Consider the following 22982-nt stretch of genomic DNA (forward strand, 5'->3'; position numbering starts at 1 on the left):
TTAAATACTCAAGAGAATGTCTAAAATACACACTTAATCCCAAAATAAAATGAAAAAGTATTGACTGACGATATAACAAGTTTTAAAATGGCTTCCGTGTAAAAATCATATAATACGACTTATCATATTTTTTTATTCAGAGTCTTGAAATAAGAGTAAAAAACTTTTTCGCCGATTTCAACACCACACAATTGCAAAACCATAGTCGATCTACGCAATTATGTTGGTCGGCGAATTTCTATACGAAACTAGAGTGAATCGAATTTAAGTAATCGTTTGTAATTCCGCTAAGGTACAGAAGGAGCACACTTTCGATTCACAAATTTCCCTTTCAATTGCCAAACAGAGCCGCCTTCTGCCTGAATTGCGCTCGTCTCGCCGCTTTTTCCTCCTCTTCCCGCTTTCGTTCCTCTTGCTCCATGCGGATCTCATCCTCGAATTTGTTCGCCTTCCGTAACTGCTCGATCTGGGAACATGGTAATTCATACACCGGGTAACGTTAATTAAATAACGGACACACTTTCCTGAATTCTGAATTTGTCATCACTGTGATTCGTCTATCATTGTTCCCCTTCCATTAACGAGGTATGCAGAAGAATTAAGATCATTAAGTTTATTGAGAGCTATAAAATTTTACGGGCAGTAAGATAGTTCATTAACTTTTCTTAATTAAATTCTATTTAAATAAAAATGATGGAAAGCCAGATACTTTATTATTTTATTATTATTTCAACTTTTATTAATGAAAATTTTTGTGAAAGATAAAATAAAGATTATTCATATCACATGAAGAGGGTTGATTAATTTCGTCATGAAGAATAAACTAAAGAGTTAATATTGTCTTCATTGTATTGTCTATAAGTATTGGAGAACTCTTGTAAGTCTCTGTATATGATTAAAAAAAGGATTTATACCTTGGCCTCGAAGAAGTGTTTAGCCCCTGTTACTCCTACTTCGTCCACGTCGACCTCTGTAAGACGTGCAAGCTGGCCCAAGCCAGAATCCTGTTCTAATTCACCAGCACGTGCTTTGCGGTAAATTAATAGAAACTGTAACAAGTTATAAGCCATATGTGTTTATAGATAAAATCAAAGTATTACGAGACTATTTTATCACGATCGCCGATCATTTTCATATTTTCAACGGAATTTGATAGAATGTGACAAATTGTAGCTTAGGCACTGATAGTTTGCGGTAGCATTCAATTGAACTCTTCATAATGTTTTTATACCAATCTATATATTTTTATAGATTTTAGATGTATTCAAAACTACTCTCACTGTTCCTATACCAATTTCTTTATTTTCATGGATTTTAAATATCTTCTAGGTAATTCTATTGTTAATACCAAATGTCCAAATTACCAAAAATTGGACGAAAAACGATGCATATAATTTTTAGAATTTCTTTCATTCGATTTTGGAATTAATCAAAGCGATACAAAAGATGATCCTTTAATTATTTTGATCAGTGTATTATTTCTAAATAGCAAAGCATTGTAGAATTAATGAAAGCGATACGGAAGATAATTCTATAATTATCTTAATCAGAGTATTATTTCTAAAGCATGAGAGAAATTTAATATATTTTTTAAATTTAAACAATACATATGTATTATCATTTATACGCCGGAAGGTATTATCATTTGGCAGCCACGGTATATCATTTTGCGATCTACATCGAGGAAACGATGAGTAAAAGAGGAAGGTGGAAGATTGGTCAATGTGTCCGAGTTCAATGACGTCGGTGACGCGCGTGATTCACGGTAATCTATGAATCCGACAACCGATCGCGTGTATGCAGATCGAACGCTTTGTTCGAGGGCTGAGAAACGTCACGTAGAAACGTCCAGGTATGCATTAGCACCGGTCAGGAGAACTTTCCTTCGACGTGTACGCATGCCTTAGCATTCACGATTTATCCTTCCTAGTGCAATACCAACGCCAAACCATTACTTTCCTTGAGAAATTTCTTATAACGTAATGCAAATGTATAAAAAGAAAAAAAGAAAAGGTAGAGACAAACTTTGAGAGTATGCGGGATTCAGAAAAACTAGATAAAGTCTTAATAAACATGGCTTCAAAACGTAATAGTTTCAAAGTTACGAGAAATTTAGCACTAAGCTTACCAGGCCCGGTCAAATGACTGGTTGAAAAATTTAATTAAAATAGTACATTGTCATTTCTTTTGTCCATCTAACTTTATGTAAATCCTTATATTATCTTGAACATATGTTGTAAAGGTAAGGTCTTAATGACAAAAACACCTTAACTAATGGATTTTTACAACACGCGTAGATAACTTGGGTTTCGATTAGATCTCCAAAGTTCAAAGTCTAGTGAAACCATTTTGAAAGCATTCTTTTGAACCCATGTTTCTATGTTCATTAATACTTTTCGTATGTTTGAGTGCCAGATGGTCCTAAAGTTCATCCCTAACATTTTTGTGCATTCTCTATATCCATAACACTTCGCCGGACATTTCAATATCTTTTTTTAAACGGTTTTGTAAAATTTTAAAATTTTTTACTTCTTTACTCCAGTTATTTCCTTGCTGTTTTTTCAGCATACCGATTTCACTAGCTAAAGTCATATGCTATTCAAAATTTGTAACTTCTTATCTATGTAATCAACAAGGAAGAAAAGGGAGGAGCGAAATTCAAGAAGTACAAAGCGATGCAGCAGAGAGCTACTTCTTGCCTTGTTAACTGACCACCGTCTTATGCCTCCGCTATAATCAAGATTCGTGCCCTTAAAGGCCTTTTTGTTAATTGACCGCTGCACAGTACAGGTACAATTTTTCTTTTTTGCGCGAGGAGGGGAAAATGCGTTACGCATACCCCATGGCCCGTGCCACTGGGTTATGTGGGACTCGGCAAGATGGTAACGCCATACCCACTAAAAACCTCTTCTCATTTTCGAGAGGCATTTTTTCCACAACGAACTTCAACGAGCTACACTATATTTTTATAAACTGAATCTCCCAACTTCCATACTACTTCCATACTAATATAGTTTTTGAACCCATGTTTCTATGTTTATTGAGACTTTTCGCTAGTTTGAGTGCCAGATGGTCCTAACGTTTATTCTTAACATTTTTGTACATCTTCCACATGTATCATACTTCGCCGCACATTTCGATATTTTTTTCAACATCCGTTGTGAAATCAAACACGAGAAATAGATAGCTAGATATAGTGTCTCGTATAATATCATAGTTTGAAATATTAAAATGATGCATTTAAAAATTGCGAAAAATTGATAAGAAGCATTCTCTGTTAGGAAATAGAGTTGGAAAAAAGCTTCTTGATTTTTTTTATAGTTCTCTGAATTCGATAAAATAAAGTTGATATTGTAATGTGAAATATTCCTCATGTATTAACAATTTAGAAAGTTTCATAAAAGAGTTTCCACGCAATATTAAAGGATGGATTCAGAAGGATTTTTTTTGCGTGACTCACAGTCTTATGAACGCATAGAAATTCATAAATGTTGTATATCAGAAGATCGATTTAGGAGAACCTCCCTGATATGACTCATAGCTCTTTGAATGAATAAAAATTCATAAAAGTCTTTATTATAGTAAGATTGGTTTATGAGAACCTTTCTAATATGCTTCATGCTATTTTGAATAAATAAAAATTCATAGAAGAGCTTCCTATAGAAAGATCAATTTGCAAAAATCGTCTTACTTTAACAATTCTAGTTCAAAATCCTAAAATACAGTAATAACACGTAGTTGGTTAGAGAACATAGACCAAGCAACAGTAGATTGGAGCTGAGCTTGAGCTCTACAATAAACTAACAATTTTATCATAATGTTTTATCACAACATGTACGTACTTCAAACAACCGTCTAAAACCAGTGTACTTCACTGAAATAGAACAGCTTGAGCCCCACAAATGTGCCAGGGCCACACATGGAGAACAAACACTGTGGCCACTGTGGTGAAAGAGCAATGCGTCGAACACCCCATGGGGCGGGACTATTTTTATGAAGTGTATATGACACGTGCGGTCACGCATTAAACGCAATCTTCATCACCAAGAAATAAAACGATTTCAACGTTACAAAGTCAAATTCGGATCAAAGAATTTTATATTATTAAAGATATAGTTATTAAAGATAATAACTAAACTGTGAATGTTTATATAAATCTATATTTTTATAAACAGAATCTCAAAATCTAAATTAAAATGTTCCTCTTCACATCAAAATAAAACATAACAAAACATATATAGATAAAAATTTGTTTTACCTTTAAATATCTTATAAAGTTATTTACTTCGAATAATTTCGCGTGTCGCCCGCATTCTGTATATTTTTACACATTTCAATTTCCTATAAATGTATAAAAGTCCGCAGTCTGTAATAACAATAGCGAAATCTAAACTTAGGAAGATAATTCGCTTGAAAGTATTCGTGAATGCACTGATTCCTTTGTAAAATGAACCTGTTACGTAAATAGAGTTACTTCCGCCTTTTTATTTGCTGCGTTACATATTTTATTATAGAGGAAGGAGCGTGTGCAGCGAAATTTTCGAAAATGAACGGCAATCAACGGGCGAAATGGCAAACCTCGCGGAAGGAAATCCGTCCATCGCCATCCTCGTCCACTTCCTGTATCATAGCCTTCAAACCCAGGTGGGTCTGCGGTGCTCCTAAAACCTCCATCATGCGTTTCAACTCGGATAAATCCAAGAATCCATCGTGACCCGCGTCGAACCTGAAAGTAAGTAAAATATGTTAGTTATAAATTAATATACGTATATAATTTAATACGTGACTTACTAGTACAAACATTGCAGAAAACATATTACTTTCTATTCTCCATCTTTTATGGAAAAACAATTTTTAAATTCAATTCCTAATTCCTAGTTGCAAGTTTCTCAATTTCTTCTATTTATTCCGTTTCGAAATTATTTTCAAAATTAGGTATACATCGCTTTATCTCTTTTCCTATGACCTTCTTCCTGAATGAAATCTGTTTCATTGAATGTTCTGATTCATCCGTTGATATCTAGTGCATTAAATATAAACATAACTAGAAAGAGTAACATATTTAACTACCATTGAAACGATCGATTTTAAACATTTTAAGCAAAAAATTATCAAATATGTGCAAGAATACTTTTGTCACAATTAATGTTGATTTGTATTATGAAAGAATTATGATTATATATATCTATTTATTTTCATCAGTTCTAGTTCTACTCTCGAATCAAGACATGTTTAAATGTACACCTATTTAAGATCAACAATTTCGAAGGTTAAATCTTGTATAAAAAAGATCCTATATTTTCAATTTATTTTACCATATAAAACCACCTCTTCTTTATACCTACCATTAGTTACACTCCATACGCATCGCTGGTAAAAAACATTCGAATCAAAGAATTCTACAAAACATCCTATTAGCAAGTTCGTTTTACGGTGAAGCTTCCCAAACGAATGTCTGACCGCATTTTTCCCGAGTATCTCGAGTTGAATGAATGCAAACGAAAGCGTTTGCCTGACTCGAATCTCGTAACTCGTTACTTTAATTAACGTTGTAACGCAATTATATCGAAGAAGGCAGGACGTGAGAACGATCGACAATTGGTGGTGTGTACCGATTTCGAAAGCGGGAGAACAAGAGAATGTCAACGGGTTGAGGCGTTCGTTACGGGTTGTCCACGAGCCGGAAGCTCGTGAAATCGACTTTCCGTGTAAACGATTCCGATAGCTACTCGTAAATAGCTTTCCAAGGGAGTTACCACGCGTGTACGCCACGCTGTTGTTGCCTGTCGATTCAACCAAGCACATCGGTCGATAAGATCGGATCTGATTCGATTCTGAAAACTTCCACCGACTAGAAATGCATTTCATGGTTGTTCTCTTTTTAAAACACGTTCTTTGACGCGAAAATTGTAGTTCAGGTAGAAAAAATGTTTCGAGAAGAAATATTTCGTTTAAATACGATGAAATGTTTAAAGAAATTCGATAAACGTAAAGAATTATAAATTGGATATTCCGTTCGTAATGGATATCTAAATCGAAATTTTTATTAATCGGTCTTCGACGTCTATTGTTATCTAGAAGTATAATTCCTTTTCTTAATTTTTCGGTCATAGAGATTTTCATATTTTTTACTCAGTTATTCCTCTAATATTCTCAAGATTTAATTTTTATGATCAGCGTTGAATTTCATTTCTATCGACAAGTTTTGTTAAAACTGAAATAAATGGCAATCGAACGGTCTATATTTGAACAATTCTCAACGAAATTCTAAACGAACATTCAATTTATCAATAAATATTGACAATACTGCATTGACAATACATATTGATAGTCCGAGAACACCCAAAAATTTACTCTTCATAGTGGATGATTTAAAATTTCTCATAGATCTTCTAAAGAGTTAAGTATTTTCCATTAACCCAGGTATATATCATATCCATTTATCATAATATTTTTTACAGTTTTCCACAATTTTTCGTACAGCTTCCTATACCTTATACTAAATTATTTTATAACTCTGCAAATTTTTCATGTAACTTTTCACCTCTCATATTCTATCCATTTACTACAATAATTATATATTATAAATATATATTATTATTATAAATTAAATACTACAATTTTAATTCTGCCCAATTTTTTATAGAACTTTTTACATATTATACCAAATTTTTTGCAATATCCACTTCCTTCGAGCTAGTATATAATTTGCATAAAACACAAAGTTGCTCCATATTTTAAATTCTCTATACTCTAAACTTTCAGCCATAAAATCGGGTCTACTCGAGCGGGATATGTGCTTCTCTAGTTTACAACCAGCCGTGATAACGGTTTTATCAGATAACGATACGCGATTAAATAATCTCGCGTCCTTTTTCTTTTTTTTTTTTTTATTTAATCAACGCGCCAGAGTAATTGGACCGAGCGATGTATAAAGTCTCAGTGAGATAAAAACAATTGAAAATGTGGTTCAACCAGCTCTAATTATCGTGATAAACTGCTCTCCTCTTAAAAAAAAAAAAAAAAAAAAAAAAAAGAAGATATGCAATAGTCACGTGTAACGTGAATTATATTGCGTAATCACTGTTATACGTACGCCCGTAGATGAAATTCTCGATGATTCACGGCTTCCTGTTCCTCTTCAAATTTTTCCTGTATTTCTCGAATCATTTTGCTTGATAATAGACACGGTTGGTAATTGCGTGTGATTAACATTTAATTTCCAGTCCGGATGATATGTAGGAAAAACAATTTCCACTTGCTTGAACGATAACCTACAGTTCGTTATTGAGAGTAATGTAGACAAGATTGCTCTGAATTTGAAGTTTTCTGTCTTCCTCATTTCTTCTTCTTGTATTCTCTCTGTCGAACAATATATCTACTAGTTGAAAATTCGAAGTTTCTTTTTTATCTACTTTAATTCCATTCGCATTTTATTTTTATATACTTTATTCCTTTGTACTTATTTATTTTTATCTGTGATATCTTTTGCTGTTGTGTTTATCTTATTTTTATATATTTCCATTTATTTTAAGAAGTATATATCTGTTATAAATTCTTTCGTAATCGAAAAATTCGAATTTTCTATCTTTAATTCCATTTTTTATTTATCCTTGTATATTTTCACTTTCTTTTTTGAACAATGTTTTTTGAACACCCTGTATCCATAAACCAGTAATCGAATCGCATAAAGTTGAAGAAGCTCCTTTTGGTCGAAGTGGAGAGCAAGAATCGTTCGAAGGTCGAGGTTACACGTTTATGAGCACGGCCAAACAGCTCTGATCAATATGAGTGAGAGAGAACTGTAGATGGTATATCTGCTGGACTCTAGCTATCTCTCCTCGTATGCGTGATTCATTCGCGATTTCACAGCCAATTTGAATATTCAATTGATAAGCTTCTTTAATCTATGTGTTGGTATATTGTCTCAGATTCGTTATGGTACAAATGTTTCCTTTCAATCATTTGATATTTGGTTCACGATATAGTCTACGGAATTATCCATAATTACTTGAACGATAATGAACGCTAAGGTCATTGTTATGTGTAAATTCTATTCTTAATGATACCTATTTCCAATTTCGAGAAGTGACATTTTTAGCAAATCAGATATTTAATAAAGCGAATGATACTTTTGGAGTTATTCTCATTTTCCTACTTTAATATTCTTTAAATGATAATCCGTCCAAAATAAATAATTATTTGTTAATTATATAGATAAAAGATCTTTTTGTAACAATTCTTATTGGCACTAGTTCTTAAGAACTATTATGTAACTACAATATCAAGCTCCATTATAATATAACTTCCTTCTAGGTCTTCTATCAAACTCTGTGAAATCTTATTATCTTAACACAGTTCTTCCTAAAGAATGATTTTCAAGTAATTACCGATATAATATACAATCATAAATAAATTATAAATTATAAATTATAAATGAATATAAAATAATGTATAATTTAAAAAGATCCACAATAATCAAAATACTGAGCCAACAACTAAATTCAGAATCTGGATTCCACAATTCAGATGAAACAATCTCCAACTTCTGACTTTTACTCCACATTTGACCTTTCGATCCATTTTATCTCTCTCTCTCTCTCTCTCTATCTCTCTTTCATTGACACGACATTTATTTCAATTTCATCACATTTCTCCACGAAAGAAAAATAAAAAAAAAAAAGAAAGATAGAAAAATGTCGAGAAAATTTCAATTTTCATATTACTATCATTTTAATACTTTCTACTCCATATTATAAAAGGGTTAGAAAAGATGATTTTAAACGAAAAAATTGATGAAAATTACTGTAACGGGATCGTTTAAAACCAGGCCATCTAAGCTATTACACGACTATACAGAGCAACCGGGTATTGTTATCGCAAAATCAATTCTTGTATTATTGGTCGCGCTTGATTCGTTCCTCGTCGTTTCCCAAGACTATCCAGAAGGAACTGGGTCAAGGTGACTGCTGGTACTTCGCCTGATATATTCCTCTCACCCTTCTACTACCTTTCTTTCCAAGATCGATGCAGCGTAGATCTTTCTTTTGTATTCGGAAGGACGTCATCGCCGTTCTGTGGCGCTAAGGTTACAACGTTCTTTTCCAGCTGTTTGATTCCCACTATTCCTATCAAGTATCGTATCAAAGATATACTTTACTTGCGATAGTTGTCAATTAGATTTAAAAGTGAGTTTCAAAATTACGTCTAAAATCTAAATATTAGAATTGTTTGTAATTTAATTTCTTCTTTGTTTACAAGGAATATTTTATATTTTTGTGTAGCTAATTATATTTTATATAAAAGAAGATTTTATGTTTTAAACTAGAAATTGTGATATTAAAAATTGAATAATTGCTTTTATAGTTGGTCGTAACAAAGCAATAGCTATATGATTTCCTTCGAAACATGCGTTTACCGATAGAAAAATGTCGAATACAGGAGAATTGAACGAGTGAAATTGAACATTGAAATATTTTTCTTCGTTTAAATTTCCCTGGGGTCAATTTTCATTCATGGTACCATTACTTTTAATCTCTTGCATCATTCAGCGAATACTAACAACGTCATAAGAATTTATATCCTGAAGAATGTGATCAGGTCGATTAAAGCATTCAAAGAGGCAATTAAAACGTCAAAAGGAACAACATGAAAGATTCTATCCACTTATTTATACTATTTATTTGCATTTCGTTGCAATGATTTCACGACTCGAACAGCTCAGACTTAGCCAACAAAGATTTAGTTAAACAAGGTGTTAAGCATGTAAAACATGCGTCAACGTGGAACACGAGGAAAATGATTCAGCCAGGAGTGCAACAAAAGAGGAACGATATAAAGAAAAGTGCAATCGAGCGTGACTGCTGAATAGGAATGAAAAAAGTCGACGAAACGGTTTTATTGTGCACGATCCTTAATACGATGGGTACACGCTCGTGTGTTGCAGATGCACTTGATTTCCGCTGAGTCGCGGGACACCTTTAAACGCGGTTGAACCGTGTACGATAATGAGTACTATTCAATGGACTCGGTGCAGGCTTCGAAACCACGTGAAGATAATACGAAACAAGACTAGAGAGGCATGGTGCATCACCAATTTTCCTTGTAATTCAATCCTCGAACCATTATAGAATAGATAAATAAATTGCCTGTGTGAACCTTGACAATTATACAATTTGGAAACGTTACATTTGATTAGCGTTTGTTCCACTAATAGATATTTGTTTATAAACTTGAGATATCAGAATGTAATATAGGGAAATAAAGATTAAAATATTCGAAAGATAATTGTAAATAATTAAAAGTTTCTAAGTTTGGTGAGAGGAATATAAGGAATGTAAAATTGCTAGCAGAAAGAAAAAGGAGGAATGTTATCTTGAGCTTAGTCAATCCTTATCATTTACTTTATAAAGTATGTTATCAAATAAATCACTAATAAGTAGTGTTTGTAAGTCAGTATCGAAGGATGTAATAATCTAAAAATATAAATACTCTACTGTAAAATCTCTAAATTACCACAATTCCTTTTTCAATATAAGAAAGCCAAAATCATGCTTCGTACCGTTACATCTTGAAACTTGAAGGAAAACACACTACAAAAGTCCTGACAATTGAAGTTTTAAAACATCTATTAATCCAAAGGCATAACAATTTTATCAAAAATAGGTCAAATTATTTTACCAATAAGTTTTTAAAAAAAGGAAATGGAATAAATTTTCTTTTATTCGAATCAGGAGCGAATTAAAGAAAGATTCTCGTGTAACAACAATGGAAGAAAGTGATTTTTATGAATTTTTTTTAGACTAACCACTGGTTACATGGGACTAATGGGACTAAGTCTTACGGTTAATTAAATTTGGCAATGTAACCATTGTTGGCATGCAATATAGCATCTGTCATAATCATCAGAATGCAAAAGTTAAAAGATTTTCTTAAAGTTAGATCCTGTACGCTGTGATCGGACCTATTCTTCAGAGGAAAACATGAGTAATTGGAAGGTTCTAGCGTTTAGAAGGAACATTTATTTTTCTCGGCAGATAAATTGGGTTTAATAAATTGAGAATAACAAATAATCGGATAAAAATGTATGGTTCAATGCTTGATGAAATTTATAACAAAGTGAACGAGCTTTGTCCGAAATTGATTAATTAAACATTTTTCCAGTTATTGTGCAGGTCAGTTTAAAAAGTTACCAAGCGACAAGAAGAATTCAAATAAAAAAGAGTACATTTGTACTTGAAGGCTATATTTACATCCCAGGAAGGTCTAGTCCCATCTAACTAGTAGCCAGTCTACAAAAGATTCATATAAATCGCTTGCTTTAATTGTTGACACAGGAGAATCTCTTAAAGACTCTAAATTTGAATGCAAACTGAATACAGATTTCTCAGCGAGCTAACATGTAGCACACAGCGAAGTTAAAAGAATTAGGTTGAAGAACAATTCCATCTTCGACTGGAATACCCTACATTATACATTATTCCATCCATAAAAGCATCGAACCTGATCGATATGAAATATCGTCACGACACTGTTCTACCAGTCGAATAAATTCTAACACCGTTTACGTATTCAGAACGCGTGATTCTCGCGAATGGTTTTGAAATAACGGTTTGCTCGTCGTCGTTGTACAAGTTCGCCAAACTTGGAGCCGTATTCCGAGCGAATCTATTTCTTCTGATAACACCGATTCCCACTTTTCCGCGGCTTGAAAACCACCGATCGATTATGCATTCTGCGAGAAAGTGAAGCGGATACGCGGTATAATTAAGCTTTCATTTATTTCATCCATAACGAACAATGTATCAGGTCCCATGGAAAGTTCTATCGTTTTCCTTTGCGATCACTTCTTTCGTAATAATCTTCACGTGCTATACGTACATACGAAAGTATTAGTAGTTTTCTTGTTGCCAAATATTATAACGTGAGAAGCTCAAAAACCACACCGATTAGATTCATGGGACTCATGTTCCTGGGATTCTTCGTCCCTCTGATAGGATTCAAGAGTGGAGAATACCGATGATTTTGTAAGGATTAATTTTGAAACTTACCTTTGGAACTTACAATTATTGTTTATGTTTCAGACCCTATAGCGATTGGCCTCGTGTAAAGATGTAAATTGAAAAGTAGGCAAAAATTGGTGATTTTGTAAGAATTATTTTCTTGAATTTAGCTTTTGAATTTTCAAGATTATTGTCGGTTTCTTACAATAAATAAGCTCAAGAATTTGTTTTTAGAAGAAAGTTGAACGTTAATCATGAGGACACTGAATCGGGGTAAAGAAGTCGAGAAAAGAATCTGGAGTTGACTAAGCTTTTGTTGAGTTTGGCTTTTGAGAGACTCACATATCAGTAGACTCAACATGCATTTAGTTTTAATCATTTATAAAGTCAGTATATAACTTGAAAATAGTATGATCATGTGTCTATATCTTCACAATATACCTTTTAGTGTCACTGAAACTATGTAAATAATACAAAAATTGTTTGAAATAATATATATATATATAAATATTCTTTTTTTGATATACTGCTATTAATGATTAATGAAAATACAATTTTTCTCATAGAGTAAAAAGATTCAATCCCTAAAGAGTTAAAACTAATCTATAAATTCTTTCAACATTGTGAATGTTCTTTAATTTGTTAACAGGAAACATTGATCGGCTGACTAGGAAGAAGATTACAATATAAATAAATTCACAAACACAATCTTTCTTTTTCCTTCCTCTTTACTTTTTTAACAAGAAACACTGATTCATCGATTTGGAAAGAGACTATCGCATAAATAAATTTACAAACACGATTCTTCTCTTTCCACAGAAAGCTCCTCGTTTCATAAGAGAACATTGTAAAAGCGAATGCTAGAGTTCTGCCTGTTGCTAATCAATCGTACCATTAAAGCTTCAAAATGGAAATACCAATAAATTACTAATCCTATTAATACATCCTGGAAACAAAACGAACAATTTCTCAAGATTCCTCTGCATACGCAGAGAAAGAAATCAGGTCTCGTTGATAACTTTCATTCGCGTTTCAGAATCGAGAGCGGCTATTCAATTGTGGCGGTGTAATGTTACACCGTGTTCAATTCAATCACACGTTTCATTTGGAAATTTATCGGTGGAATTAACAACGAGCGTTTGCAACGTGACGAATGAATCACTACACTCGTTGTAAGTTTTATATTTACATTAGATAGTCTATGTATATAGATGCGTGTGAATCAAAGCGTTACGTGTACCTACGGTTAGTCACGGGAACGAATTCATCGCGCGCGCAGTCTGATGACTTCCGGTACCGCGCGGCCGAACCCTCTGTCGCATATGAAATTTGGAAAAGGCCAGACATTCGAACGTGTTCCCCATGAAAAATAATTCCCACGTGTACCATATGTACGCACAGGTTGTGACAATGTAACAAATACGTTATATCGTGTTTTATACCAATGTTCACGAGTACAGCTGTACACACGATCGTCATATCGTACGCAGCCAGAATGTCTACCTCGGACGCATGTAATTTAGTGGCAACGAACATCCAATAGACTTTCAGCGTCTCTTGCACGGCTCCCGAGTGTTTGCTTGGCAATCCGTAATTTATTACGTACAGTTTCAAATACTTTAGCACGCCACTCACTCGTTAGATCATCGATTTATTAGCCTTTCTGCATGTGAAATTATTATAGGGGCTTTCCTTTGGCTAGAGGATACAATATTTTAATCCATCCTTTGAGGCGCTTTCAACCGAATCTCTCTTTTTCTATCGTTAACAAATTTCTTTTATTTGTCGGCTAATGATTTTCTTAAGACGAAAGGACACTGTCGACAGAAACGAACCATTATAAAATAGACCAAACCAAATATTATAAATGATAAATAATGATATATTAGAGACACGACATTAATCAGTTGCTATACAACCACACAACCAGTCACGATGATCATAATCTAAAGGCGGAAGTATAATTTATTCTGATATGTTGTATCATTGTTTCATGACGCTAATATACAATAATATCATGAGCAATGTGTGACCAGTGGACGCTACTATAATTTATATTTTCTACGTGGGAATGATTGATTACGTAGCAATTGCTATATCGATCTTACGCCTGAATACATTAGGACTTCCCTTGGAACGATCGCGAAGGGGGAAAAAGATAGCATTACAAGAAGGAATTAATAGCATTGGAGAGTAGTTGTATCAAGCATATAATAAGTGATACAAATGGGTAATATATAATGGGTAATTGACTGCTTAAATAACTTTTTGATCTCTCATATAGTTACTTGTACTAGATATTTTGTAATTTATTATATATTTTTATATATTTCCAGATTTCCTCCAATCATTATCAGTATTATCATAACAGTACAGTCTCATAACAGTGCTAATTAAATTTCAAAATGTTTCGTACCTGATCTATTATAGAATCTATTATCTATTATAGATCTATTATAGAATTTCTATAAGTTAATGTACATAACAATTATAACAGTATTGTATAATATATGTTACAAAATCTCCGTAGATCTATTTATAGAATTTCTAAACCTATTCGAATGCTAATATAATATATTCATAAAAGGTATGTAAAAGTGTCCGGATATCTTCGTGAGTGTCTATACGTACCTATTATGAAAATGAATCCACTAGCCAGAGAAAATAGGATGTAGCAACATGGTGAAAGAAATTTTTTCCCAGGTATCAAGCAGGAAATAATAAAAAGACAACGACAGAGTGTCGGAAAAACCAATGTACCGATAACCGACTAAATATGTACTTAATACGGTTGACTAACTTTATAAATATATATCTCTCTTTTGTACCGTGCTTTGATATACAGGTTCGCTGACATTTGATAGTAAATGTAGAAGTTTGTCACTTGCTGTTGGATGCAGCTATGTAGGTTGCTTTTATCTACACACCACTTCCGGTTTCTATAGTCGTCTCACCCCACTCTACTTTCAAATTAGTACGAGCCTTGAAATAAAATAAAAAATAATACATTTTCTGGGTTAGAAAGGTAACTTTCACAATATTATAAATATTCACGACCAGAAGATTAGTTCCTCAGTAATTAAAATGATTAAAATTCATTAAAGTGTATAATTGTAAATTCACTAAATGGAATTTACTCTACGTTCAATGGAATTATTCGCCATTAAGTTAATCTTTTTCAATCATTTTCCATGTACGATATTGTAATTAAGAGCGAATGCTGCTTATTGTCAACGAGTGCTTCACTGAATTATGGAATTTACTATACGATTTTTAATCACCATTCATAGTGAAATTCATAACTTTATTTAGTCATCGCTAAATTCATATTTTTTAATCATTTTCCGCTTATATGCAATATTGCAACTAAGAACGAATGCTCATAGTATCGGAGCAATAAAAATGAGAAATAAAAAGGTGTCTTAGAGTCTTTCAACTATTAATGACTATTATTAGCTATTAATATTTATTTACGAACTCTCTAATTTTCATTCACATTAACGTACATTTAAAATGCTCATATCTTACTTGGAAGACACGATTAGCCCAGCAGACTCATTAAAATTTATGACGATACGTATCTTGGAAAAGATACCTTTTGGTGAAATTTTTGTCGTTAGAAATAGTTAGACTGACAGATGTAAAATTATACCCAAGTGGATAGAATGGTTTTGTGTAACACTATCTGAAACAGCTAGAAATCGCGTTGTGAAATTCGCCGATACCGACTGACCTTTTACTTTTACGCGACAAAGAAACCGCGGTGCCGCCTCTTATCCAGCTCGATTGCGGTTTGAACAGATTTTTTCGGTTTCCCACGCGTAAAAATTTCTTTTATAACCCTTTACCCTGCGGTCAGCTCTAAAACAAAATCGTTCGTTCCACGTAACACAACAACTGCAATATTATAAGCAAAATGATTAAATGAACTAAACTAAAAATCGGTCCTCCCTTGATAGACGTAAAATACTTTGAACATTCACCAAACAATTTTCCAATTTAGATAAAATTTTATCGACATAATTGTAATATTCGTTTTCCACTTTAATACTAATGAAGTTTAAAAAGCTTTTGTATAATGCATACAGTGGCTACAAAAAGTGTTAACACATTATTATATTTATCATAGTTAGACTGCGGATTATGCATTTATGAGAGATTTAAAAGTGCAAAAATGTACAAAATGTACGTAATACGCAAGAATATATGAAATATCCAAAGTAAGGTACTTGTTGTTACATTTTAGGGATAAACGAGATCTCTGCTTAGGTTTCATTTCTTATTTGCGTTTAGAAAAATATTAATTTACATAAAAATTCGCAGCCTAATTATAGCATTTACATGCTAATTAATTAAGCCAATTAAGCTAATTAATTTAAGCACATATATTGAATTCTGGAACACTTAGTAATACTCTCATATGACTATAAAAATTTGACGTTATGAAAATGAAATACATACATGTATAAAACCTAATAAAAGAAACGCTTGATTAGACAACAGTGATTCGTGCCAATATTTTTTATAACCATTGTTTACTATATCCACAATTTCTCTAAAGTATGTACTACGCAAATACTTTAGTGAATCAGTGTATATGATACACATTTATATCTGCATAATGAACATACGCAGATTTACCGTATCATATAACAGCTACTCTTCGTTGACAATTTAACTGTAAGATAAAATTATCATCTGCATTCTGTTAATGAATCAGACCCAACAAATGTCTATATGTACAACTGTTTACCACTGACACTTTAATGAGTCATAAACTCACTTGTATACGTGATTTTTTAATTACTTTCGACGATCTAACGCTATTTAAAACTGAGAGGAAAAAGAAGAAGAAAAACATTCTTCAATGCTTTTAATACACGTACTTGACGTCATCACCTAACTAATTTTAAGACAAAAAGTTGCCATAATATTACCTTCTTAAGTAGTTGGAGTGGCTATTAAGCAGTTTACGATTACTACTTCTTTTAAGAATATTTACGGCTATGAGATTAAATTGCATCCATGTGTGGGATGGTAAGGTGAGCAGTGCTTACATCGCCTTGACGACTCGAATTCTTCCAAACATATAATACATAGGATTAGAACAACGACATTTTCAAAGAAACGCATGATAATCAGTTTAATATTGGATTCAAGATTTTTATGCATTCATGGAATATTTGAATATCTGAATATTTAAATAATACACATAATATGGAGAAGTATATAAAATATCGGAAATATAGCAATCGTTATAATATCTATGACTTTTCATAAATAGCCGTAGTCTAATTATCATAGAATTATGCATTATTCCAAAAATGGATTAATATTTTATTGTTTCTAAAAATATATGTATAAAAATGTAATTTAAAATTCTGAAAGATTTCTAATATTTATTTATGAAACTTAAGGCATGTCGTAGATCAAAAATATTAGACGATACTTATCTTAGTTTCTTAAATCAATTCTATAAAACTTTAAGAATTTTTAATTATATTTTTACATATTCTGACATTTTTCTCATTTACATTTCATCGAGTTTCTTTTCACATTTTGTTGAATACTTCCTGGGCTCGATTAATAAATTTCTTATCGATTTCTTTCCACAAACGTGTTTTGATAAATTTGTTCCCTCTTTTTTTTCGGTACACTGAAGCTTTTTTATCAACGAATGTTATCGAAAGAAACGTTGAAATTTTAACGATAAACGTATCTCTTTCCCTGTAGACAATGCCCTTTTTTCGTAAATAAATTAACTTTAGCAAATTTTTGGATTGAATTGGCTTTCTTTTGGAACATTACTTATCACGCTGCTCGTTTCATTTAATTTCGTTTCTGGAAAAATATTGAAATACTTACTATTTAGCCAAATATTTTGTCTAAGATAATCGAAACACAATAGGAGCGGCAATCAAAATTTCTGTGTAATGTGTAACAGATACGTAATACCTTGTTTACTATACATGTAACATAAACAATGAGTCAGAAAGTTTTCGAACGTTTATGTTTGCAATTTTTGATCAATGAAGTATTTGAAATAATATCTATAACGAATATCGATATCAATTTTGATTCTTAATTAAAAGTAACAGCGATTTTCATGTTCTTTCAAAAATCAATTACTTCAAAGTTATATTAAAGATCGCTACAATATGACTATTTTACATTGACATATCAGTTTTTTATAATTAAGCAATAAGTAATAGATATATATAAAAGAGTAACTAAACAACAAATAATGAAATTATTCAACGCAATATTAACAGGAGTTGAACGACCTGTGACATTATGATCATAAAGTGACTTTAACACATTGAGTGTCGCATATACCATCAAGAGAAAGAGAGATACGTAGTCGCACCAATTATTTTTCCTTTATAAAATGATGGACATCTTTCAAAATTATCAAAAGAAAAACAACGTAATCATACACTGTACGTATATATAGATGCAAGTCAGCATCTATTATTGAAAAATAAGTAATAATACATGTTAATTAAACATGGACATCTGTTGCACAATTCATTTAGCAAATGCACTGGCTCACAAAAATGTTTGAACACTAACCATTGAAAACTTTTGCCTACATATTGTACGTGCAATGTAAAATATTTTGAAATTTCATTAGAACTGTAATGAGACACTGAATGACTATCCACAGAAAAGTGGATAACTGATTTCTCTAACAAGAAGAACTCGTTGGACAGTGTACCAAGCGTCTTTCCGGCTAAGGTATCATCCATCGTGCGCGATATGTACTTTGTCCACGTGCTTGGTTTCGCGGTGAAACTTTCCCAGATTTATCAAGCTATCTCCTTTCGTTCACTCGTATAAATAATTTATCCGTGGTTTTCTTAATAAAAATGTACTTGATCTTTCTGATCGTTATTGGACGATTTAATGCACTTTCGTATTGATTTAATTAATTTGGTTGTTTAGAACTAGAAGAATTATCGGTTCGAGAAACATGTTTTGAAAGAACGTTCTACAGTAACAGTTACATGTTACGCTATTTTTTTAGAACAATTTATGCATTGAAAAATTGTCTAGTTGAACTAAAGGATGTCTCTAGTACACTTTCTCGAAGATTAATTAATTTCATGGGGTATTACAGATTCAGAAAATGATCAGTTCTATAATAGAATTCAAAAATTCTTGAAATGGAACTTGTACAATTTTTTCACTCACAGTTTCGTTTCAAATAATTTATGCACTGAAAAATTGATGACAATTAATGAGTGTTAGAAATCCACGCCTATCTATTAAAATTCTTTCTCGGAAGAGAATGGAACTAAGTTCCACATGCACAAACATAATCCAAACCTTCTTTAAGATATAATAAGATTCTACTGCCAAATTATCTCGTACTTTCAATTAACAGTTTAATAGTATTAACGTTCATTCTCATAAGAAAAATAAGAAAAAATTCGTTCTTTCCCGATTTAATCCAAATGATCACGAAGAAACTCGACCAGGAATAGTAATCGAATCGCAGATACAGCTAAAATTTCTATATATGTTTGCCGTATAGTTAGATAACGAAATAAGCGTGCACACAGGTTTGGAAGATGCAGCACAAGTGGCCGGCCGTCCACCCTGCTTCTGCCTTGTCAAACCTGCTGTCCGGTTGACTCCGAAATACCTACAAGAAGAACAAGAGAGATGGAGGACAGACCTCGAGGTCGTCTGTCCTGGCCTCCAACACGGGTTATACACGCGTCCACAGTGAACACTCTTCCCTCTGGCATGCTACAAAATAACTACGTCATCAATTCTACCATCTGCGGTTTCGTAACGATGCTCGCGTGACTTTTCCATTTTCTTCCTCTTTCCACATTTGCGAGAATCTGGCAAGGTGACCGTAGAAACTTTCTGGACACGCTTGCGCGTAGGTTCCAGTCTATTTCTGGATAAGCAATCGTCCGGGGATGTTCCAGTCGTCTTAGGATATTTCTTGAAATCACTACTAGTGTTACATTTCAAAACTTCTATGATGATTATTAGGTCACATATTTATGGCTTGTTCGACTTTCGATTGTGTTTTTAATAGCACGTTGCACTTTGCGTCGACTTCGTAGACTTCAATGTTCATAAAATATGTGATTACTGATTTGTTTGAGTTTTTAAATCGTAAAATTTGTATAATGTCACGTGTCGTGAAAATCATGAACATCTGCATTTTGTGGACGTTATCCTACGTCAGATCTTACTCCATTTTCGAACAAATTCAAATGTTTCGAGTCGATCAGAATATCCAAAATATTCAAAATCTTCAATCTTATTAGACTCCTGATTCATTTACAACACTATGTAATTTCACAGTTATATATATATATCTGTGCTTCTTAAATTTTATTCCACTTGCTTCCCAGTATACTGATATACGGGTACCAACTAAATTCCTAGATTTTAGGTTAGACTAATAAACTGTAGTCTACTAGAATCTTGCTCTTTTATAAACATACAAAAATTTTACTTACAAGACTTAAGTATTCGTCGAAGTAAAATATCTAACTCACTTAAAAATTTTCTTCAAAATTTAAACGAATAGGCATATTGTAGAATACGCCAAACATATATCATATGTTGGATTTAATAAATAGGATAGTACTTTAACAATTAGTTACATCTAAGACCGGAACAGCACGAGTAATAAAATAAGAGGTATTACATTTCAACCGATCGCCAGTGTTATTTCGTGTATTCTCACACGTATAAAAAGTATCTGACCAGTGGAACATGATCTGTTCGTGGGGAGAAACGTAAACTCGAGCAAGTAAACGTAAACAAGTAGGAAAACCGCAGCGAACGCGACAGGAGCCGCGATTCACTCTCGATTTCCTTGCGTTTTATCTCGCGATTCCTTGTTCGCAGCGAAAAACAACGAAAGAATTTTTGGTAAAGAACAAATACGTCTGACAAATTGTTCACTTGATATCAAAGCTTTATTTCAATACTAATTTATTCGATTAAAGGTATCGATTATTGGTTCAAAAAATTCAAATAATAGGAAATCGAATATAGCGGAAGAAAATAAACTATTTATCGTAATTGTCAATTCTAGTAACTTTAATCGATATTTTTATATGCACTAATCGATATATTTTTTTACACCGGTCTTTACAAGAATACTATTAATTTGAAATTCTTTATACCAATTTCTTCATTCTTATTAGCTATATTGTATTCGATATAATAATTCGTTTTTCAGTTGGCAAATTAACAAAATTTAATAAGAAAATTATTACGAACGTTTTTAAAACTTTTTACAAAATTCTTCTTCGTACTGAATATTGATTTAATTTTAAATTGATAAAATGAGTATCATTTCTTAATAATGAAATAAAATGAATTATATGATACGATAACTTCACGATAAAACTCCTGGTAGAATTATATATTTAATTTTATATATTACATATTATAATTATATATTAAATTCAAATAAAAATGCCTAACATAGATGAATAGCTATAGCAGCAGGCTTTACATTACTAACCGACAGATCGAACAATACTATTCAAACTTTTCTACGGACAAAGAAATACCAAGGAAATAGGACCTTTACTAAGGGAAATATTTAAGTCCACGCGTTCATTCCAAGAACCTCCATTCAAACTAACAATGTACGACAAAATTTTCCCGGCGTTTTCTACTCACGAATCCCCAGTAAAAATCATAAGCGGAGAAGGAGAAGAAAGAAATGGGGAAGGTCCTCACCTGTTGAAGGTCTGCTCATACTGCTTGATCTCGCGACGGGACAGCTCGTGGAACTCCGTGTAAACGTTCACGAATTTGTATTGCTTTTTCACTTCTTTCCCTTCCTCCAACTCCTCGTTGATCCTTTGCCTCCTGCTAAGCAGATTACTGAGCTCAGCGTCTGCCGGCATCCTGATCGTGTGAAAACCCTTCGATCTACTACTGTTAACCTATACGATATCGATTTCGATTTCAAGTTCGAGTTCGCGATACGCGCGACTATCGATCTTATGTGACTGTCGATTTGAAGATGTATATGGAGGAGATTATATTATAAGAGAATGTTTTATAGAGAAGGATGATTAGTGTGGAGCAAAATGGTGACGAATATTAGAGGAGAGGTTTTGTAACTGTCAGATTGGATCTTAAGGAGAAGAATAGATAGTCCTACTGGCGCGGTGAGCCAGCGTGCACTGACGGTGTGCTGGGTGGCTCGGCTAGTATAGGTACCTTCAGAGACCAGGGACGTACGTAGGATATAGCGAAATAGTGTCACGCGGGGTGCTCTGGGGAATTATCCTTCGCCAGTTCCATTTTAGAGGATATTATTTAAATTAAAAATGATTAAGAACAATTAAACAAGGTTATGTTATACTGTACAAATCAGTGACTTATATTGGCAAATTAATAACATAATATTTATTAACTTTTCAGGATTCAGCGACTTAACAAGTACTTTTTTACAAGCTGTGACTTATACTGACAAATTAACAACACTATGTATCTCAACTTTGCAGGATTCAACGCTTCTACAATTTTATTGTTAATAATATATATTATTCTTGTATACGATATGAAGATTGTTTACTTAAAGTTTGAATTTTACAGGGCAATATTATTAAATTTTTTTCTCAATAATCAATTATTGACAAAAAATTTGCTACAAATCATGTCACTGAAGTTAGAAGATTTATTTTTTATATAAGCTTAAGTTTCGAAGATGAAATCAATAATGATCTTATAATAGTTTCATCTAAAAAATTTTCTGATTTAATTTTTTCCTTAGATTTCATTCATATTACTTTCACGTATTGCGAATTTTCCTTCCACGGAAGTTGGACCATATCAATTCGATGCATCGATAGATTAACCTCCGAAGAATTTCGGCAATAATCTTGCGAACAGTTTATCCGAGATGAATCATTCTGAAAATCCCGAAAACTGTCATATATCTACACGAATATTTTAGTTATCGCTTTTCTTTAGTAATTTATA

At 32.6% G+C, this 22982-nt stretch overlaps 1 protein-coding gene across 2 annotated transcripts; it reads right to left on the minus strand.

Annotated features, from left to right (window-relative positions):
* Positions 1-144: 144 nt before the first annotated feature.
* On the minus strand, positions 145-22198 carry LOC126923535 (EF-hand domain-containing protein D2 homolog). Of its 2 annotated transcripts, none has more exons than XM_050737073.1 (4): positions 21729-22198; positions 4579-4726; positions 915-1049; positions 145-466 (listed from the first exon to the last, which is right to left on the minus strand). In XM_050737073.1, exons 1-4 carry the CDS (start codon positions 21896-21898, stop codon positions 332-334), a joined length of 588 nt encoding a protein of 195 aa, XP_050593030.1. In that variant the 5' UTR covers positions 21899-22198; the 3' UTR covers positions 145-331. The 2 variants fall into 2 exon arrangements, with proteins under 2 accessions (XP_050593030.1, XP_050593031.1); XM_050737074.1 differs by lacking the exon at positions 21729-22198 and adding an exon at positions 7097-7296.
* Between the last annotated feature and the right edge of the window lie 784 nt (positions 22199-22982).

This window comes from Bombus affinis, chromosome 13 (genome assembly GCF_024516045.1).
Source record: "Bombus affinis isolate iyBomAffi1 chromosome 13, iyBomAffi1.2, whole genome shotgun sequence".
In the NCBI taxonomy this organism is placed as follows: Eukaryota; Metazoa; Arthropoda; class Insecta; order Hymenoptera; family Apidae; genus Bombus; species Bombus affinis.

What these genes read in the sequence shown, in the direction of transcription:
- LOC126923535 (XM_050737073.1), bottom strand. Translation starts at nt 21,898, where the DNA reads ATGCCGGCAGACGCTGAGCTCAGTAATCTGCTTAGCAGGAGGCAAAGG. An exon ending in TATGAGCAGACCTTCAACAG is followed by an intron (nt 4,727 to 21,728) that starts GTGAGGACCTTC and finishes ACTTACTTTCAG; the next exon opens with GTTCGACGCGGGTCACGATG. An exon ending in GACGGATTTCCTTCCGCGAG is followed by an intron (nt 1,050 to 4,578) that starts GTTTGCCATTTC and finishes AACTTGTTACAG; the next exon opens with TTTCTATTAATTTACCGCAA.